General features: G+C 35.4%; 4 protein-coding genes across 11 annotated transcripts; 3 read left to right on the top strand and 1 right to left on the bottom strand.

Annotated features, from left to right (window-relative positions):
- The first annotated feature begins 1,482 nt into the window (after positions 1 to 1,482).
- On the top strand, positions 1,483 to 2,545 carry LOC113709012 (probable histone H2A.1). Its single transcript, XM_027231767.2, has 2 exons — positions 1,483 to 1,803; positions 2,092 to 2,545. Exons 1-2 carry the CDS (start codon positions 1,594 to 1,596, stop codon positions 2,359 to 2,361), a joined length of 480 nt encoding a protein of 159 aa, XP_027087568.1. The 5' UTR covers positions 1,483 to 1,593; the 3' UTR covers positions 2,362 to 2,545.
- An 8,198-nt stretch (positions 2,546 to 10,743) lies between these two features.
- On the top strand, positions 10,744 to 12,652 carry LOC113728857 (glycine-rich RNA-binding protein 4, mitochondrial-like). 3 transcript variants are annotated; one of them, XM_072059806.1, is made up of 5 exons: positions 10,744 to 11,030; positions 11,120 to 11,264; positions 11,860 to 11,928; positions 12,011 to 12,117; positions 12,207 to 12,652. In XM_072059806.1, the coding sequence occupies exons 2-5, from the start codon at positions 11,228 to 11,230 to the stop codon at positions 12,252 to 12,254; spliced, it is 261 nt and encodes an 86-aa protein (XP_071915907.1). In that variant the 5' UTR covers positions 10,744 to 11,030; positions 11,120 to 11,227; the 3' UTR covers positions 12,255 to 12,652. The 3 variants fall into 3 exon arrangements, with proteins under 3 accessions (XP_071915907.1, XP_027109029.2, XP_027109022.2); XM_027253228.2 differs by having other exon boundaries at positions 11,174 to 11,264; XM_027253221.2 differs by lacking the exon at positions 11,120 to 11,264.
- Positions 12,653 to 14,674: 2,022 nt separating this feature from the next.
- On the bottom strand, positions 14,675 to 17,334 carry LOC113709078 (uncharacterized). Of its 6 annotated transcripts, none has more exons than XM_027231823.2 (4): positions 17,253 to 17,334; positions 17,000 to 17,068; positions 16,662 to 16,768; positions 14,675 to 15,738 (listed from the first exon to the last, which is right to left on the bottom strand). In XM_027231823.2, exon 4 carries the CDS (start codon positions 15,608 to 15,610, stop codon positions 14,834 to 14,836), a length of 777 nt encoding a protein of 258 aa, XP_027087624.2. In that variant the 5' UTR covers positions 15,611 to 15,738; positions 16,662 to 16,768; positions 17,000 to 17,068; positions 17,253 to 17,334; the 3' UTR covers positions 14,675 to 14,833. The 6 variants fall into 6 exon arrangements, with proteins under 6 accessions (XP_027087624.2, XP_071915942.1, XP_071915937.1 ...); XM_072059841.1 differs by having other exon boundaries at positions 16,662 to 16,764; positions 17,253 to 17,322; XM_072059836.1 differs by having other exon boundaries at positions 16,960 to 17,068; positions 17,253 to 17,297.
- A 1,021-nt stretch (positions 17,335 to 18,355) lies between these two features.
- On the top strand, positions 18,356 to 19,502 carry LOC113709067 (NADH dehydrogenase [ubiquinone] 1 alpha subcomplex subunit 2). Its single transcript, XM_027231816.2, has 3 exons — positions 18,356 to 18,514; positions 18,630 to 18,736; positions 19,271 to 19,502. The coding sequence occupies exons 1-3, from the start codon at positions 18,429 to 18,431 to the stop codon at positions 19,372 to 19,374; spliced, it is 297 nt and encodes a 98-aa protein (XP_027087617.1). The 5' UTR covers positions 18,356 to 18,428; the 3' UTR covers positions 19,375 to 19,502.
- The last annotated feature ends 1,319 nt before the right edge of the window (positions 19,503 to 20,821 follow it).

Raw genomic sequence — 20,821 nt, forward strand, 5'->3', positions numbered from 1 at the left:
TGTTTTTCATGAACACATTTTCCAATCACATTTTCACCTCACATATATCAAATCGTTATAGTATTTTTTTCTACAAAAAAATTCAGAAAAATGCAATCCAAACTATTATGGAAAGTTTGATGTGCATTTCCTTAATGACCCAAAAAAAAGGGGCAATGTTATATACCCTCCCCTTCTATTATTTACGCTCCTACTATTCCATTTTCATTTTGATGAGACTGCATTATTCCTACCCTAATCTCTTCTCCTCGCCCAAGAACTAACTTTACCAGATTTTCTCTTACATTCTAAAACCAATTAATTATTCCATTACACATTAAAATGGCTAATTTAAAATTATCATTCATATGTATTATGGATTTTTCTACAAAACTTTACGGAATTATATAATGCTAAAGATCAATCTAGCAATGTAATATGAACAGATTCCAAACTTCAAGATAAATAAATAAATCCAAAACTTCAAAGATGACAAAAAATTGAGTACAACTACAATGTCTCGTAACTATAGAGAGAGTGAAGTTTTCTAGTATACTTCAATAAAAGAAATCAGAACAGGGGTAATACGGTTTCATCAAAATGAAAATGAGATATTAATAGTGCAAATAACATTATTCGAAAAAAAAAGAGAAAAAACGATAATGGTTGATCATCATTACCAAATTTAATTAGCTCGTGTACAGAATGCAAGTTTGTAATTAATGATCCTTGATATCATCACCTTTTTTTTGTATCCATTTTGTAATATTCACGGTAAAATTGGTTCGATGCATTGTAGATGCCAAATTTATTATTATTATTATTTTTTAATTTTTTTGAAAAGGTAGATGACAACTTGCACTGGCTCCAGGATACAGATTTGTTGCTTATTGGAACAAAAATTTGAGTTTTTCATTTTATTTTGCTTTTGCATTCAGCATGGCAAAACAAGTAGCAGTGGTGCTCGTTAAACAAAAGTAAACAACGGAACAACTACTTTAGCTGAAAACCACAAAAAATGTGACAGCCAACAGATCAAGAGTAGGTACTCGTTAGACAGAGAGATCGGGGGATTTGATTCCAACAGCGAACCAAAATATTGCTAAGGAGTGAAAGAATTTGAGGATTTGAAAGGTTATTCCTATATAGGGCAATTAAAAATTCATGAACTTTGCCATTCCTATATAATTTAGGCATGGGAAGGAGCCTCCCTAGTTTTAAAATGGAGCAATCCATTTTTTTTTAATTAAAAAAAAGCCGGACGAATTAGCATCGAGAGAGCGGGAGAATGGGCAGCATGCTTTTTTTTGCCCCGACTCAAAAACATACGCGACCCAAAATTCAAATTCGAACTCGCTTCCTATTGGCCCATTTAAAAGCACGCGGATCGACCTTCAAAAGTTTTGTTACCGTTGATTAACTCATAATCCGACGGCGAAAACCTCGTCGACCAAAGAAACTAAAATGATCGAGACACCGCTATATATACCTCCGTCGTCAACACTCACCATCGCTCCTTCTCTCTCATCCGAATCGTCACTAGGAGAAATCACTCACCCCCTAATTTATTACTCTACCTCTTTAGCTTCTCCAGGGTTTTAATCGTCATTTCAGATGGAGGCTGCCGGAAAAGTGAAGAAAGGCGCTGGAGGAAGGAAGGGCGGTGGCCCTAAGAAGAAGCCTGTCTCCCGTTCAACTAAGGCCGGTTTGCAATTTCCGGTTGGCAGAATCGGCCGTTACTTGAAGAAAGGTCGCTACTCTGAACGTGTAGGCACTGGAGCTCCGGTCTACATGGCTGCCGTCCTCGAGTACTTGGCTGCTGAGGTAATTATTTCCCTCCCTCCGATGTTTTTTTCCCTCGCATTATTTGCTCCTGATCTATAGGCAGTTTTTCTTGGCATGAATATTGAGTTAGGGTTTATCTGAAACTCAAGTGTATTGTTAATTTTTTTCAATCTGTTGCTCCTTTTTCTTAGCTAGATTCGTCCATTTTTACTTCAGTTTGGCTTGATTTTCTTGAATTTTTACTTCAATCTGTTTTAGGGCTTAATTGTTGTCCCCTAGGTTGTGTATATCGGATTAGCCCTAATTTTCGATTTGTCTGTATTGTAGGTGTTGGAATTGGCTGGAAATGCTGCTCGTGACAACAAGAAGAACAGAATCATCCCAAGGCACGTGCTATTGGCTATAAGGAATGATGAAGAGCTTGGAAAATTGCTGGCTGGTGTTACTATAGCACATGGTGGAGTGTTGCCCAATATCAACCCTGTCTTGTTGCCCAAGAAGACTGATAAGGCCACCAAAGAACCTACCAAATCACCCAAGGCCACGAAATCTCCATCCAAAGCTGCCAAATCCCCTAAGAAGGCTGCTGCTGCTTAGATCCTTCTGATTTTTTTCTTTTTGATTGACCTTAGTTTTCAGTTGTATCTAATTGTGGGGTTAGAAGTTGTCTTTGGTTTCGATAAGGAAGAGTTAGATCACAGGGTCATATTGTAATTCATAGTTCTGGTGTCTAGTGTATTTCAGCTGCATTATTGATGAATGAAACCACTTGTTTCTGCTATATGTTTGCTGGTGAGTTAATCTATTTGTTGGTTTTGGTTCTTGGTATTTACTGACTTTTGGTTATGGTTCTTAAAGTAATCACCTGGATTCATGGATTGTTATTTTCCTGTATAAATTTGGGAACTTGAGATTTGAACTATTAAGGACAGTTAGTTGTTATATGAAGCTTCAACTAGATGAATCAATAAGCATTCAGCTATTTGCAGTTCTGGGTTCTTCCCCAATATGGTTTGGTTGGAATACACGTTATTTATAATTTATTTATACACATTGATTTATTTATATCATTAATACATTTTTCAATCATTTTTTTTGTTTGATATTAAAAAAAGTGTTATAATATTTTTGTACAAAATTATCTCAAATAATTTATTATTCAAACACACTCGGTTTTCTTTACCTACAACTGATAAATTTCCGCTAGTTAGTTCTGTATGTATAATATTCCGAACTAGTTACCTAGGCAAAGGAGTTGAGTGGTTGTCTCGAGTTCTTTTGAGAGCTGTCTCTCTGTTTCATGCTGACTTAAGGGAGAAATTCTGTCTGTGATTCGATTAAATTTGGTTCTAAGAGGCCAAGCATGGTATTAAATCACTCTTACGTGTTTTTTTTTTTTTTTGGGGGTTTTGGAGGTTTTTTTTTTTGGGGGGGGGGGGTGGCGGTTGGAAGGACTGTACATGTTTGCTGTTGCAATACACTAGTATCTCTGAAAGCACTTCTACAGGAGGAATGGATTCTCACTTGCAAATTTGGTTTCGTGTTCTGTTTCACAATTTGCTTCAAAATCGGATAGAATAGCCGGAGAGGTTTTGCTCAATCTTTAAATCATAAATTGCTCATTTTGTATGGGTGGATCATGGATGGATATAAAGTGTTATTCAGCGTTACCCTCGTTCAATTAAAATCAGACCCGGCAACCAGGTACATCCAAGAGTTATTCCAGCTTTCCCCTCGTTCAATTAAAGTCATAGAAGTCAGGATCCGGCGACCAGGTTCATGGTCCTCTCGGAAATTTTCAAAACCTGTTCAAACATTTGTTCGCCAAAGCAATGCAAAACCTTGTTTGTGAATCAAACATTTCCAATATCCTTTGGTTCTCCTTTCAAATCCCTCTCTTGCTATGCCATTACCGTTCACAATATTTGAATAACTTAAACGTGGAAAATATGCTATAATGGATCAATCATTTCAACTAAGTGTTAAGCAGCTTCTTGGATTTAGTATGTTGTACGTGTTGCTGTTCACAAATGCCAGTTAAATGTTGAACATTTGTGATATAGACAGAAAAGATCAGAAAGTATTTCTCCGGAAGTTAATATACCACGCTTTCTGCCTCATTACCGATTCTGCCAAACCCCGAACACTTCTTTTTTTTTAAAAAAAATTCTTTTATGTATTTTGATGTGTAAATAGTATTGTAACTTCCAAACAGGATGCCTGTAAGGAACGGACAAAAATCAGGATGCAACTCAATGGATGCGATAGCCAATAGCTAGTTTGGTCAGTCAATGATGCATATATTGCACTAAAACTTGTTCACTTTAGAGGTGATAACGAGTTTAGTCGAATTCAAGTAGTGGTATGTTCGAACTTGAATTCAATGATAAGCACGCGTACTTGAACTCGAACTCGACTCGAGTGAGTAAAAATTTGTGAAGCTCGATTCGACTTGAAAGAAAAATAACCAAAGCTCGAATTCGACTCGATAAGGCTCGATACAGTTCTTAAGCCTTATCGAGTTCAAGTACCTGAAAACTCAAATTACAAAATTTTGTGTCAATTATTTGAAATATAAATTCATATTGGTCATTTCATAATCAAAATAAATATATTATAAAAATAATAAAATTATTTGAATTATACGATATTTGTTATGATTTGTTATCATGATATTTGTTATGATTCTTGTGATTTTAAACAGAAAAATTTTCAAATTTTGCCTTTTACTTTTCCTCCTTTCTTTTTTACTTTCACGAAATTACTTTACAAATGTTACAGTTTTAAGAGTTAAAAAAAATTCCTTATGAATAATTTTTTTTGCTTGAATTTGTTATTCTACCAAAACCATTCTTCTTACATTGTGTACAATTGATTTTTGGTCATCGTCAAATTCTATCAATCACAAAATAGCGCCATTAAATGTATCAATTGATATAGTTTGTAATTACAAGTCATCGTTCATGATTAACATTTTTTTTAATATTTACTTTTGTTAATTAGTACTTTAATTACTTAATCATCAGATATTAGTAAAGGAGAAAGGAGGGAAAGAGAGACAAAATTTAAAATTTTTTTCTTTTTAAAATCATAAGAATTATAGCAAACATAATGTCAAAAGAGATGATTAGTCTATTTTATTGAATCTTGTAATCATTAGTATAATTTTGTTATTTATTTGTGTTGTCTAATTTATTGAATGTGAATTTCGTGAGTGTTAAAATGTGTGTATTAATTATTTATAACTTTTAATTATTTTCATTCTTTTAGTAATACAACTTATATGCATGCGTAAAGGATATTTATGAAATAAAAGTTCATCTCTCTGTTTAAAGTACTTTTTTAATATTACTTTTTCTAATTGAACTAACTTTGTTATCAAAACTTTAATTTCAAAGGAGATTTGTATAATTTTACAAACTTTAGGGGAGACTAGTGAGATTGTCAGAAATTTAAGGGAATGTTTCTAAACTTATTCCTTGGTAAACTTCAAAACAGTTGGCCGCTCTTTTATACATCTCATTCCTGGTTTCCATTTTTTTCTTTTACAAATAATCTTACAATCTTTATAAATCATAGGCCATTGTTTTACATCCTTCGATCTATTATTGGATGCCTACCATTTACCTAACACTTAGGTTGTTCTGTGTATAAATTTCTACCACTTGATCAATTATTTTTTGTATTTTTATCATACAGTTACCATTAGATTGGACCATGATTCAATGGAATAGTTTACTTATCGTTTACTGTTTTTTAGATGAAAATTTTGACGATAGTAAACTCAGAAGGTATATTTGACAAAGCAGATTAAAGTTTAGAAGCTTTATTCATTTTGTTTGTTCTCATAGCTTCCTTCCTGGTCATTTTCATAAAACAAAGGACACAAGATGTGCAGCTTCTTCTTCAATAACTTATCGTCAATACAACATTATTAAAACCAAAAACATTCTAAAGTTTATAGAAATCAATATATTTTTCCAATCTTACACATTTGTATTTAAACATTCTAAAATTTTTTATAGAAATGAACATATTTTTTCAACAATACACATTTGTATTTACATGTCAAACCAAAAGAAACAAATGTGAATTCACTTTCTATAAAATGCAATTACTAATATATTTAACAAAACAACTTATTATTTCCTGTGAAAAATATAACTACTACTACAAAGCTATTGTTTCATCAATTACTACCAATGAATATTTTCCAATGGGAACTGGTTGTGCATAGCACAGCCTACCCCTATTAGTTTTCTTCATTTTTCTCACTTTCTTCTTTGTCTATTCTACTTTCTTCAATGCTCCAGCATAGTTGGTACATTTTTTAAAACATCCACATTACCATCTTCGCCATCACAAAAACCCATCAAACTCTGAACTATCTATCTCTTTTTATTTTTCTCTATTTTAGCCTTGATAACAACCTTCACTCCATTTATGGTGTTTTCTACACTTATTTGTCCTGAAGATTTACCATCATAGTTGTACAAATCACTCTTTCCGTGAGATGGAAAAGAACCGCCTTTTGCTGGACTTTGTCTATAAGTCCGTATGTATATCGCTAGAAAGATATAATTGCTATAAAGTCTTCAAGTTAAAATGCTATTTCAACCGAGAACTACACAAATACTTGCGCTGGGAATCATGGTGATGAATCCAAGAATCCAAAAATGTTTGCAAAATCACATCAATCTCTAGTGAAAAAGCTACCCGGTGAAGGAAATTTTTCAAAAAAAGAAACAAAATCTACTATCGGAGGTGGAAGTACGGACTCAGGAGCAGCAATAGCTGAGAAACATGAACAATGTGAGATGCCGGCAAAATCCATAACCATGAAACCCAAGAAGCTAGCCGGTGAAGGAAATCTAAAAAAAATGAATCGGTCATTAGAGAGTACTAACTCTGCATAGCAAAAGCCCAAGAAATCTAAAAATAGCGGTGGTTTTACACAGTTTTTCTTTTCAGTACAAGAGGCAATCACTTTCGCCATTATTGTTGTAGGCTAGTCCATGAATAGTGTGTGTAGAAGACCAGTGATTTTATACAGTTTTTTTTTTTAGTACAAGAGGCAATCATTTTCACCATTATTGTAGTAGGTTAGTCCATGAATAGTGTGTGTAGAAGACAACCGGTCTCATGGAGGATGTTAAAATGTTAAAAATAAAAATCAAGGAAATCAGGTAATATCAAGCTACTGAAAAGAAAATTAGAGCTCTCAAGAAAAGTTAGTAGACAAAACAAACTGAGATGAAGTAGGTCACCAAAGGCTGAAGCGCAAAGTTGATGACGTCATGCAGAAAAAACGGGTGGTGAATTGGTTTACACTTTTCAAGTAATTCTTATCATCTATTAAAGATTCAAGAAACACACTGAAGCTATTCACCGTTAATTTTTTACTATCTTTTTCGGGTTTAATTGGACCAGTGACAAATAGTAATTATTAGTCTGTTTCCTAGAGCACTCCCCGATCTACATGGCTGGAAATGTAAATGGTTAAACTAATTTTTTGTTTGACAAATTCTTGAAGCAGTTGCTTGTAACAAATCATCGATGATCAATTACCATGCTGGTTTAATTGTGTGACCGAATGGAGTAATAGCGAGTTACAAATACGCATAATTAAATCCAAAAATAAAAGAAAGGATTAAATGGAAAAAGTCTCCACGAAATATTATATTAGTTGTACTTTACACTTTAAAGTATTTTAATTGGCACTCTACACTCTTGATAAATTACAAAATGAAGAAATTAACTTCATCTAAGTAATTGATGAAACGATTAGCTTATCTTTCATTAAAAATTTAAGCGGTAAAAATTCCTTTTGGTGGGAAAACATTTGTTATTGAGGGTCTGTTTGGTAGGGTGTAAAATCCTTTCCCTGGGATGACATTTTCCTTGAAAGTAATTTTCCAAGAAAATATTTGATTTCTCCATTATTTTCCTGTGTTTGGTTTAATTTTTTGAAAACATTATTCTGTTAGATTTATGAGTAAAAAGTGGTTGTGTTTCACATTGGTCTGAGAGACGGAGAAAGAGCGACTAATATGTAAGTAAGGGTCCAAGACCTAATAAGTTAAGTTTTTGGGTCAGAGTTGGGTTCCTGACTTACATATTGGGCTCTTTGGTGGACTCACTCGAGGTGTTTCTCCCTATCAAATTGGTATTAGAGTTTCAGGTTGTGAGACTGGGATACTCATAGGCAAGTGGATTATTCTTGGAGTTGGACCAGGTAAAAATTCTCTTCTTGATGGTGGGTCGAAGTGTCAAGAAATTTGGTTGGTGTTGGACTAGGTGTGCCATAGGTTTGGCACGGGGTCCGGTTGATGTTAGACCAAGAAGTCAAGGGTTGGCAAGGGTCCAGAATGCAGTTTGGATGTTGAAGAAGAGTGGGTCCATATTTGAGAGAAGACGTGACTTTGGTGATAAACATGAGCTTGCATTGAGTATTAAAGTGAACTCGCAAAAGGGTTAGTAAATTTGGGTTTAATGCGAGGGTTACTCATGAAGGGAGAGATTTGTTAGATTAATGAGTAAATGGTTGTGTCCTACATTGATTGGAGGGATGGAGAAAGAGCGGTTAATATGTAAGTAAGGGTCCAAAACCTAATAGTTTAAGTTTTTGGATCAGAGTTGAGTTCCTGACTTACATTTTGGGTTCTTTGGTGGACTCTTTCGAGGTATTTCTCCCTGTCATATTCTCAACAAGTAATAACCATTAGATCAAACTGGGGCTTATTATTCGTCGTTTCCCTCCACTTGTAATCTCCTTCGCATGCTACATCACCACCAACGTAAAACTCTACAAAATTGATTATTTGCTGAAAAGTCACCATTAACATCGAAGCACAAGCCATCAGAATTCAAAAAAACATCATCCTTTTTTGTCCCTTTTTCTATTCTGTTGCAACCTTCCCTATTGGGCTCATGGTGACTTCTCTCTTTCTAGATTGCAGTTTATCTTGATTTCTTTTTCTCCATTTATGTCTTTCTCTGTCATCGAAGAGTTAGCTATCGACCGTGGAAGAGGTAGGTGTTCGCTGTGTGAGAATGGGCAATGGCTACAGGCGATAGAAAACAATTTTAGCAAGTCTTTTTATGGAAGTTACTTTACACCTTGAGGTGTAAAATATTTTACACAGAAAAATATTTTCATCAACAATAATTTAATCAAACACCGGAGCTCAAGGAAATTGTTTTCGGAAAAAAAATTTTCAATCGAAACAAATGGACCCTTAAACTAAGACTAATTTTTACTTCATGAAAATATTTAATTGAAAACATATAAAAATAACAGACAAAATTATTTTGAATGACAATTGGCATCGAACTAACAAATTAGTGTCTTCATGAAAGCCCATTTCAACTAGAGGTGATAATGGGGCGGGTCCCGTCCCTCCCCATCCCTAATCGTGCGCTCTAAAATCTCTACCCCCTCCTGATATCATAACCATAAGGAATTTTTGTTACCAGTATAGCTGGCAATTGGGCGGGTTGGGCAGGTTTTGGGCGGGTTAATATTGGGTTTTCACTTAAATGGGTTATACCCAACCCGCCCAACTTTAGATTGGGTTGATTTTGTGTTGGGTCATATTGGGTTATCTCAAACCCATTACCCAAATATGACCCAACATATTAATTAATACATTTTGAATACATAAACTTTTTCACATACATTCTAACACACAAAAAAGATTTTTTTCACACATATAAACACATTTTCACATGCATAAATGTATTTTCACACACACAAACACACACTCACTTCTTAAGTTCCTTGGAAACATATCATAAATAGAATAATATTTTATATTGCTTGTATTGTGAATTTTAGATAATAAATTATACATTTAAAGAAGAGCATAGCCCCCCCCCAACCCACACAAAACACCACCTTAATCTTTTCAATAATCTCTTCCATTGATCCACTATCAATTTTTGTGTCCCTTAAAAAACTTTGATTTGTGCCGTGCATCTACTCTTAATATATAAGACATGTTATATAGGGAATTTAACATGTGAATAATCACAATTACAATTATTACACTCAAAAGTAATAAATTATTTTTACTTGGAAATAAAAGCAGACCTATAAAAATAAGAACAAGTCTCGCATAAATTAAAAAGAAAGGAGAAAGATACTCATTATTGGTGCAATAAAAGATGCTTGCTAATTATAGAGAAACAGAGAAGTAACAACAAGCTGCTATACCTATACTACTGTCTCTGTACATCCGAAACCATGGTCACTAGAATATTCATAAGGAAAATAAACTCAGACCATATTTTTCATCCAACATCTTTTCTACTGCTCGTGAAAATAGATCAGTGAAAACTTCTCAACTCACATTGCACATCTGTAACTTTTCCTAACGTCTTTCTTCGCTCTTCATTTTCAGCTAATTTCTGTTCCATAAGAATTTCTGCCGCTGCTTAATAATACCGTCAATCATCCGATTGAAATCTTCGCTCCTCAATTTATATTTGGCATAATAAATTATTATAGAAGTTGAACATGTTTAACTACTGTTATAAAAATAAAATAAGCATGAGTTTTTATTTTAAATTTCTTTTTTCTTTTAAATAAAATTTTAAAAAATTGATTGAAAATATAGATATATATATATATATATATATATATATATATGAGAATTTTGAATACAAATTAATCAATGAATTATTAACACATGTCCAAATACAAATAGTTGGGCATATGTGTATTGAATATTGTATTTATTATTTTCAATTACTTTTAAACAAATTGGGTATTGGGTACCCAAATAAAAAACCCAATCCGCCCAATGAATAAGTTGGGTTGTTCTTACCCAACCCAACAAAACCCATAACCCAATTGACCCAACCCATCCTTTAAAATTAATGGGCGGGTTGTTGGATTTTGGGCTTTTTTGCCAGCTCTACCAGTAAGGAAATAAATAAATAAATAAAGGACCAATGGCGAAATCCAGACTTAAGAGACACAAAAAAAAAAAAAAAAAAATGGGGGAGAAGGTTGTGAAAACGGGCGACATATTTTCGTCAATGTTAGAGCTCCTAATTCTAGTTAAGTCATAGCATTAGCTTTTCTTTAACAGTGAAGTATATCCGTATTTCCAAGCCATTAGAATATCGAAGACGAGGGAATATATTAAAAAAAAAAGGGGAAAATAATATGCAAATATGGAAAGGAGCCCGGTTCACGTATACATCTCCGATGGCGCGATGGCTCCTCTCTCGTCCCTCTTCCACTAAATTGTTCGTTGGAGGTCTCTTTCTCTCTTTGTTGAATGCTGCTTTTAATCTCCGATTATTATACGTGGCTTCGTGCATATCTAATTAGTGCTCTATTGGGTAGCATGCCATATATTTGAGAAAATGTTCCAATGACTTCTTCACGTGATGCTGCTAGCATGGTTGGACTATGTACAAGGTTACTCAAGTATTGCAGCACTAACCTGAGAAGATGAAGGGATATGGCATCTATCTACCTGTGGAGATAAGTATAGTCCGCACTAACGAAATGGCTTCAACAAAAATATTGCGTTTTTCGCGGAAATGATGAACTGTTTTGTCAAATGCTATTTTAATGCAGAATGTTAGAATCTAGGTGAAGTTACAGTATTAGATCATTTATCATCCTTGTACAATCTCCAAAATGAAATCTTAATGCGACTATTTCAAAGGAAAATGTTTGGATCCTAATTCCTTTCTGAAACTATTTGCGGGGCCAGACATTATCATTTTTTACATGTGATTCTTTTCTCCCTCACAAACGTCCATACAGTCATACCTGATGAGCGAACATTTGGAAAACTCTACAATACGATTTTGGTGATTGACTTTAAGCTATGATCATTGGTCGTTGAATTAGGTCGGCATCACACTAGTGAATAATCCTTGATGATAGATAGTGACATAACCTTTGATAAATCATATTGACTGAAACATATGATTCAAATGGTTATTAGAGGAGTCTTTTTGTTATTCTTTCGCTTCTTCCTCCGTGTCATTTTGTATTTTGGTTTGCGGCCATGAGGAGGATACATACTCCCTTTCCAGACAATGTATAGTTGAATACTTTGCATTTGGTTGCAGGGCTGTCTTACGACACCAATGAAACAGTTCTGAAGGATGCTTTTGAGATGCATGGAGAAATTATTGAAGGCAATATGCTGTATCCTTGATTGTAGTCTTTTCTTGTCCTTCACTTTATTTAGTCTAAGTGTTGATCCCATGTGCTTGACAGTGAAGGTGATATGTGATCATAAGAGTGGAAAGTCAAAAGGATATGGATTTGTGCATTTCACTACAGAGATTGCAGCGAGCAACGCCTTGAAGGAAATGAATGACAGGGTATGTTTTTTGTAGTATTACATAGTTCTGTGTGTGAGCTTGCACCTTTCTTTCAGTTCAAGTTAAGTTTTCTAATGCTCCTTTTTCAGATATTGGATGGTAGAAATATCCGTGTTCAGTATGTTCACAAAAGATGAAGGCAAAGGATTCGGTCTATGGTGAATCATTTGTTGATTTAAATATTGTCTGTTTTCTCAGCAATGAGAAGAAGAATTCGTCACTGGCATCTCTCTTTGTATGCTTGCATGGTGGTGGCCTATAACGACAATCATCTAAATTTGAGTATTACTAGAGATTTTGTTCTAGCTTGTGACAAGTACGTGTGATAATCTTGTGCCAATTTTTCCGTTGAGACAATTTTCTGGAAAATTTCATTGAACTAGAGTGTACGGGGAACTTATTCCTACCCAAGAACAAATGTACATACTGTGAGATCATAACCTTTTCTGGCATTTACCAGTCAGGTCTCTTACTGAGAAAAGATGTTATCCACTAAGAGAGATTCGAGAAGTGAATTCATTATTTGATTTCTGTATGCTTTGTTGTTGAATCGTGAATACAATCAGGATAGTTCTCCTGTCTTGGCTTTTGAGTGGATAAGATAAAAGATTCCAATTCTCTGTATGTTTAACTTGGTATATGGTGATTCTCCTCGGTTGCATCCGGTTTTTTTTTTTTGGGAAAAGGGTTGGGGGGGGGGGGGGATGGTGGGTGGGTTTTATTCGCAGTGTTATAATACTTTAAAACGCAAATATTTTCCCGGCTAATCTTTTTGGAGCCTCATCAAATTACACAGTGTTTGGATACCTCAATTATTTCAAATAATATTTTGCTTGCATCACAAACACATTTTCCAACCTACCTTTTTATATTCCCAATCACCTTTTTATCTCACATACATCACATCACAAAAAGTGTTACAGTAATTATTCCAAATAATATTTCAAATAATACACTATCCAAAGTCTGCTCTGACTTGTCACCTTCGGTGAACTTGTTCAGGTCAAGTCCATGCGTTTGTCCTGATGCTCTTCGGCCTTGTTTACTCCATGGTACTCTGGCTTTACAATTTCATGTTAAGCTACATGTGAATTCTTCACTTAATTTTGTAATGGCTTGTTCGCATATGTTAATTCTCGAGTTGATCTAGAATATTGAGAACACTTGGGTACACCCAATGTTGGTACCACTCTAAGACCTGCTAGAATTTAATGCACACGGTACAACCCTTTCACAAACCATTATTTTGGATTGGTACAACCGCACAAGTACTGTGTACACATGTCAATGTTGATTAGATTCTTTCCTCAGGCTGTTAGAAGGAGGCCAAAACTTGGGTAGACTTCAAAGATCCAATGATTCTGATTATGTTACACCTTTTGATAAGATGACGCGACACAATTTGGATCATTGAGTTTTGAAAGTTGGGTTTGCCCAAGTGTGAGTTTTAAAAGGACAAAAAATGTGTGGGCAAAAATAAAAAGAAAAGAAAAAAAATTTCTCAATGAAAATGTATTCTGATTAAAGAAAAAAGTTATTGAAAGCGAATAGGTATCGCCGATGGCGAGGCATGAGCATTTTCAAATTTGCCGGGAGGAGTTAACTATACTTCCTGGTCCTTGAGAAGAAGCAGGGAGAGTAACTTCAAAATTCAAATATGGGTTGCATGGCGCAGCAGAAATGGAGAATATCCGGCTTGGAGATGGGCTTTAATCATGTTGGATCTGAATCAGACTTTTCAGCTGTCAGTCGATGTCGAACTCAAAAAATGCTAGCCCAACCTAGACCCACTTCAATTCGATTCTTAAGAAACCATTTCCTCCAAAGGAGGAGAGTCGAGGGTGGAACCCAGCTACTAAAGAAAAGTCGGCCTACATTGGGATCTTCCATGTACAGTACAGTACAGTACCACGAGGAGCAAAGCTGCTGAGAGACTTGAATTCTTGAGTTTTTATCTTCTTCCTTTTTTTTTTTGGGGGGTTACATAATTCTTGAATCCATCGGTATGAAAGCTTCGGGCCTTAGCCCTTAAAGATAACCAATTATAGCAAAGTTCATCATCCGAGTGTAGCAACACGTAATGAAACCTCAAATGCGAAGCTGGAGCCAGGACGAGAATTATCTCGGGTCTAAGCCGATTATACGTACGCATTCTGAAATTCTTCATTGAACGTTCCAAGCTAGAAATGGACTAAGGTAAATGCGCAGACAAAAGTCTATTCGGAACTCCCTTCATTTCAAGCCCTTGTCAGCAGACCATGTTTAAACTTTAAACACTCAGAAGCTCGAGCAAGGCCAGAGAGGCATTTTCCTCCACCAACTCAAGTTTTTGGACAAAGATGTTGATAGTTCAATTTATTCATAAGCTGTAGGAAACTAAACATGACAAGCACTTCAAAATAATTTTGAAAGTTTCTGCTTCAAGGGCAAGTGATCGACCAAAGTAACCTGCAAATCCAACTTCCCCCTTCCCTTGAAACAGCAGGGATTTCCCACTTGTGAACCTAAATCTACTCCCTTCTAAGGTAAAAGAAACTAACGTCTGCTCTTCTGGAGATTATAAGGTAATCCAACCAGAATCAAACATTAAAACTCTTGCAGAAAAGTAAACATTAAGTACCTGAACAAGATGGTAACAAATACGGTCATAGATCACAAACCTCGCAACAAGCAAAACATAAGGAAAACCTAACAAGTTTATGCATCTTAAACATCATTAGTGTGCAGTGCGCATTATTCCGTGCAAATAGCCCCCAGTCATGATAAGGGACACAAGCGAGACAATACCAGCTGGAAAAATCTTTCCTGATCTTTTAAAGCGAGAACCCATCACTCCCAAGAGAGCAGCAGACAACCCAAAACCAAGGGATGAAGCAAAAACAGGTTTTGTAGGAAGAGCTGTGTAGACATAATACAGTAGCGAGGCTGCTAGTCCACCAGAAATCAATGACTTCTGACTGCCACTTTTCAAATAGCCCATGAGTCCACCTGCTCCTACCAAGAAAGCATAGACTAATGTTAACTTTTGAGACATGGAAAGTGCAGTCTTCTTGCTGCTCCCAAGGTTTTCATCCTTGCTTTCACCTGAATCCCCTTCACTCTCATTGCTATCGTTACTATCACCCCCATTATTGCCTCCACCACCACCTCCTCCTTTACCACTTGCATTGCCAAAGTCATTTCCACCCCCTCCAGTGTCTGGTAGCACATCAACCCCTTCCCCAGCTGAATCGACTGTGAAAGTAGTAGGCATTTTAGAATCTGAGATGACAGTTGCTCTAATCCCCCCAAAAACGTGTTTTTTTGGTACACACTTAATTGGAGATAACACTAACTTCGTTGCTAAGAAATGCCCAGAGGAAACTGCTAATGTTGATGCTAGATTCTGTGCAGCGGGATTCCATGCTCGCAGAGAATGTTGGAGCTGACACTTAGGCAGTAGAAGTAAAGAGGATTGAGAAAATGTCAAGAGTTCTCCCATTGCCATTGACATTTGGAGCTTTAGCCTGCTTATACAGATCCGTAGAAGTAATGCACGCGGGAACTTAAGTCTCAGGATGTCTGATTTTCAGATCTTGTGGTCTTTGCAACTTCAACAAAAATCAGTCTGCCATTCACTATCTGCAATTACATATCAAAATTACATACTTCCTTAGCTATCCACCACCCCCTGACCATTCTATGGTAACCAACAAAAATGCAGTTGGATTAGTAGAATCTACTTGTGTATTAGCTATAAAACTTATCCATGAGTATCCCTGAGAATTATCTAAATAATGAAAAAGTCAACTGCTGCTTTAAATAATCATCACTGGTTAAACTTCTTATTTGACATGCACTCAACTCATAAAATTATGCTTCTAGCTTTAACTTGTGAAAGGCATGAGTAGTTTACTCATGGAAACGAATAGCCAAAAAAATCATGACTTTTAGTCATCTATTTTGATTGCAATAAAAAGAATTTGTTTTTGCTGAAGACAAATTTAAAATAGATTAAGATAACATGATGAGGATATGACAGGTAACAATGGAAATGTCACATAAAACTTGGGAGAATTCAACCAAATCATAAGTCCCATGCTTCTCTCTGATGATTTTCAGTTCTTAAGGACAATTAATGCATGATGCATCGGGAGCATCAAATCATGTTTAGACACAAGGATGCACACTAATTGGTGGCGTTGCTGACCTACACATTCTTTAACAGAGTCTATCCAATCCATACAGCTCTGTCCACTTGTTTACATCCCAAGAGTACATTCAGCAAAGTGTTCGAGACTCCAAGTTTACATTTTGACCCTTAAACTTCATAAAAATCCAAAAGAATTGCTCTTTCTTCACCTCTTACATTGTGCCTAACAGGAAAGCTTTAAACTTTATACCACTAAGAAAGACCTCGATTAATAATAAAAAGAAAACAGAAATCCTAATGAATCAAGTGAAAGAAATAATCATTTTAATCACAGAAATTAACAGAAGCATTTCTGTAATGAAACGCATGAATTGGCACAGATAAGTATAGCTATGATAAAAAGAAAATATACCCTGCCATTCATTGCCTTTAACGCATTTTGAGCATCAGTTTCTGAATCAAACTGGACAAATCCAAACCCTTTAGTCCTTCGCGTTATTGGGTCAATAACAAGCCTAGCTGCATACATCAGTTACACAGTATCAACCCGAAACAATTATTGACTCATAATGGGAACTGCATAGGATTTTTATATAAAAATATCAATCCTTTACCAAAATTGAAAAAACTTTCAAAACACTTGTTCAGGTAAAAAAAAAAAAAGCAATTAATAATCCCTCAAAAAAAACGCGATATAGCAGAAAAATCACCAATCTTTTTCAGTAAGCTACTAAAAGCTATCCAAATCACCTTGCGTAACCAGACCGAATGGTGAAAACAGACTCTTCAATTCTTCAGCAGTCGTGTAAAATGATAATCCTACCAAAAAACCAACAAAATCAGGAATACATCGAAAAACCAGACTATACCATACACATCTAGCAACAGACGACTCTTAACTCTACCAGAAACTTCCGTACAAAGAGCATAATGAGTATAAGCAAAGAAACCCAGATTCGCCAGTGTTGTTGAAATATAGAGACAGAGAGAGCATATCACTTACTGCTTACAAATAGTTCTAGACCTCTTCTGGCCATCTGGGGTTCTAGAGAGTGGAGCAATCGGTAATAAAAGAGCGTGCAACTTTTCCAAATTACCAGTTAGTCCTGAAGTTTGTTCGGTGAACCATTATATTATCAGAATTTCCTTTTAGGCGCACTATAAGCTCTCTCTACCTCTTGTTTTTTGAGGTTGATTTTTGGATTTCACCAATTACGTTAGTACTGAATAGCCTATTATTAATGTACATGGTATATGCTTCTTTATTTTGTTACAAAATAGCTAATATTTGATTTGCATTGTAAAAAGAAAGAAACTAAATTCACAATGTTTTTTTAAAATCTACTCCCCATATTTTATTGAGAATATACTTTTTTATAGTAAATATTTTTAAATGTTTTTCTCTGTATGTAAGAAAATGTTACAAAGAAATTATGTGCGTATTGATTAAATTGTTTTTTGCTTCATGTACTCTTAAACTTGACTTTTGCTCTTAAGTTGTTTAAATAAGAAATTGTCTGCGTATGCAGTTGGCATTTAATCAAATATTATGAAAGTTATTTTCCTTAGCATAGTTTTTTTTGTCTAACAATTCCACATTTATTTGAGAAGGTACTTATTTCTATTTCATTACCTTCTACGTGGGGAGTTTTTGTAAATTTTTATAGCAAAACTAAATTGTAGTAGCATATGAGATAGGTGGTTGGAAAATTCAAAAAGCTAATAAAGCTTTTTATAGAAACGGAGTGATTGAAGTGTGGTTTCCTTACTTAATTTATTTTTTCAATTTTATTTATAATGAGTGATGTTAAATCTTAATTAATAGACAAATGACTGCTTAATTTTGTTAATCCACTATTGTTACTAAAAAAATCTTCAACACTAAATTGCCTACAACTTTTCCCTTTTAAGATTGCGTCACAATTTCACAACTAGCTAAGGGATGAATTTGTAGATGAAACTACTTATAATTTAACAAACTTGAGCAACAAAAAAGACGAGGAGGGTTGAGGGGGACAATTAAAATTCGAGAGGCCTCCCTGAGTAGTGGTATTTAGTGGAGGGGGTTTTCTGCAATTCACAAAACATACTACTCGTCACTGGAGAGCCTTTCTGGAACCTAAAAATTACTATCAAAATTACATCATCGACGCTGTAACAAACAAAATACAGAAAAGAAATGGCGTGGAGGAGTAATCTCTCAAAGAATCTCAAGGAGCTTCGAATCCTCTTCTCCCCATCGGCTCCAGCCAGCTCTTCAACAAGGTACCACTGTTAGGCTTCCTTCTCGTACAATATATTTTGTTTAGTATTTCCGTCGGCTTAAGTTTCCTTTCCCCCTTTTCCCTCTCAATAATGGTTTCGGATGCATCATTCACAGAGTATTCATTGAAAGGAATTACAAGGATCTTAAGAAACTCAATCCCAAACTTCCGATTTTGATCCGGGAGGCCGATAATACAGAGCCTCAGCTTTGGGCTAGATTTGGTATGTCTTTTTACCCCCTTCAAATTTCTATTTATGTCTCCCAACTTTAGATTTCTGTGGAATGCGATGATAAGTTTGAGCTTTTTTTAAAAAATGATAAATTTAGATATAACAAAAAACGTCATAGGGGAATAGTAGCCCGTTTTCGTCACTATGTTGATGTAGAAGTGGAGAATCTAGGAAGCTCAACTTGTCCTGCAATTGATCTTGGCATTCTAAAGATTCCGACTTTTGAGAGAGTTCAGATTTTCGTTTGCTCCGTGAATAAAAGAGGTAGTTGACCTAATGGCATTTGTGACACGTTTCCCAAATTTTTGGGATTGTTAGGAGAAATCAACTTGGACGTTTTGGATGGTTAGTGCATGCAATTTGGTTTAAAGTGTTTGATACAACAATTAGGAAGACTAGTTTATTATGAAATAGTTGTAACCTACTTTAATTCCTCTTGCGTTGCGTATCTTTGTCTTGTTTGTAATTTGGTCACATCTTATTTGTGCTTTACTATTGCTTATGGATCTTTTTGTGTATGACTAGATTTTGGAGTTGAAAGAGGAATACGTTTGGATAGTATGACAGAGGATCAGATCTCAAAGGCACTAGAGGATCTTGCTAAAGTTGGGGCAGCTCTCAAATCTTGATGTAGGTGTCTATGGTCCTTTATTTTTAATAAAGCAATGGTTGCTGGAAAATGCCATATCATGTTCTCCATTTGTTCTAAGCAACTTGATTTTCTCTTTTTAATGAAATTGAGACGAGTTTTTTCCCCCTTGCTGAAACTAAGAAATTGGGAATGGGTTATTGAAAGTTTATGCTATTCTGCATGAATTTCAAACTGCCTAGTTGGTTTGGATTGTCTGTACTGTTTGGAGGATATGAATGCCATATCCTGCAAGCATACTAATTAGTGTTAATAGTGTTATTAAACTGATATATCTGGTCAGCTATTCAATGTTGATCTTCTTTTGATCTGGGGAAGGGGGAATGGTGGGGAGCTGCAACTGTGCTCCCATGAGAAGAGATGCTGGCTGCATTTTCTTTAGCCCTGCATTCTAGAAATTTGAACCAGTTCTGCTTAAACTTTATCAGGGTAACTCTATGTGGTACACCTTCGCATATGGGATTGTTGATCCTATGAGGAAGTTGAGGTTGCAAAGTCCCAGAGTTATGACTTTATGGTTCTAGGATTCCTTTCTGAAAAGCATGGCTCTCTTATCTATATATCTGGACATCCTTTTATTTATTTATTTATTTTTTTGGGGGGGGGGTGTGTGTGGGGTTGGTGGGGGAGGGAGAAGAAGGCGGGTGGTGCTGGAACTGTACTCCCATGTGAAAAAGATTCTAGCTTGTGTTTTCTTATTCCCGAATTATGGATATTTGACCCAGTTCTGCTTAAAACTTATGTTGGTAATCTATATATAATACAATTTGGCATTTGGAATGGTTGATCCTGTGGGGAAATTGAGATCATGAAGTCCTTGAAGTATGACTTTATGATTCTAGGATTCCTTTCTGAAATGTATGGCTCTCTCAATCACTTTCATTTTTATTTTGTCTGGGTTAGTATGTCCTTTTAAGACTTCTGTTCTACTGTTACATGTAGGTCCAATGGACATTTAAGATGAGATTGTACTTAGTGCTCTAGTGGCTAGGTGAGAAAACCATGTAGTCTGGTTTGTCTAATAGGTTATTGCAACAGATTTTTGGTTGTCATAATACTAAAGGTAGGAGGCAAAAACTGGAGATGCTGGCTTATCTGCCTGCTAGGTAGTAGCTATAACCTAAATGAATCCTTCTTGGATGTCTCAGCTTATAGCATCATTGGGATAAAGACTTTGGGATGCTCACATGAAATAAAATTTTGCCAATTAGGTATTGGTGCTGGAGAAGCTTTTTAGGTACTTTGTTGGGAATGGTCCTTTTCAGAATAGGATGCAAGAAAGAAGTTGAATAGAGTTCTGCAGCTCTTTTTTTTCCCTGGAATAGCAGTTGGCTTTGCGCCTAGGGCCAGCATTTGGTTTTAGCTTTATTGCCTAGAGACAGAGCTAAGTTATGATTGTACCATTACGCAAACACAACCATGCACAC

This window comes from Coffea arabica, chromosome 1e (assembly GCF_036785885.1).
Source record: "Coffea arabica cultivar ET-39 chromosome 1e, Coffea Arabica ET-39 HiFi, whole genome shotgun sequence".
Taxonomy (NCBI): domain Eukaryota; kingdom Viridiplantae; phylum Streptophyta; class Magnoliopsida; order Gentianales; family Rubiaceae; genus Coffea; species Coffea arabica.

What these genes read in the sequence shown, in the direction of transcription:
- LOC113709012 (XM_027231767.2), top strand. Translation starts at nt 1,594, where the DNA reads ATGGAGGCTGCCGGAAAAGTGAAGAAAGGCGCTGGAGGAAGGAAGGGC. An exon ending in TCGAGTACTTGGCTGCTGAG is followed by an intron (nt 1,804 to 2,091) that starts GTAATTATTTCC and finishes TCTGTATTGTAG; the next exon opens with GTGTTGGAATTGGCTGGAAA.
- LOC113728857 (XM_027253221.2), top strand. Translation starts at nt 10,937, where the DNA reads ATGCAAATATGGAAAGGAGCCCGGTTCACGTATACATCTCCGATGGCG. An exon ending in CACTAAATTGTTCGTTGGAG is followed by an intron (nt 11,031 to 11,859) that starts GTCTCTTTCTCT and finishes ATTTGGTTGCAG; the next exon opens with GGCTGTCTTACGACACCAAT. An exon ending in TGAAGGAAATGAATGACAGG is followed by an intron (nt 12,118 to 12,206) that starts GTATGTTTTTTG and finishes CTCCTTTTTCAG; the next exon opens with ATATTGGATGGTAGAAATAT.
- LOC113709078 (XM_027231823.2), bottom strand. Translation starts at nt 15,610, where the DNA reads ATGTCAATGGCAATGGGAGAACTCTTGACATTTTCTCAATCCTCTTTA.
- LOC113709067 (XM_027231816.2), top strand. Translation starts at nt 18,429, where the DNA reads ATGGCGTGGAGGAGTAATCTCTCAAAGAATCTCAAGGAGCTTCGAATC. An exon ending in CCAGCCAGCTCTTCAACAAG is followed by an intron (nt 18,515 to 18,629) that starts GTACCACTGTTA and finishes CATCATTCACAG; the next exon opens with AGTATTCATTGAAAGGAATT. An exon ending in TCAGCTTTGGGCTAGATTTG is followed by an intron (nt 18,737 to 19,270) that starts GTATGTCTTTTT and finishes GTGTATGACTAG; the next exon opens with ATTTTGGAGTTGAAAGAGGA.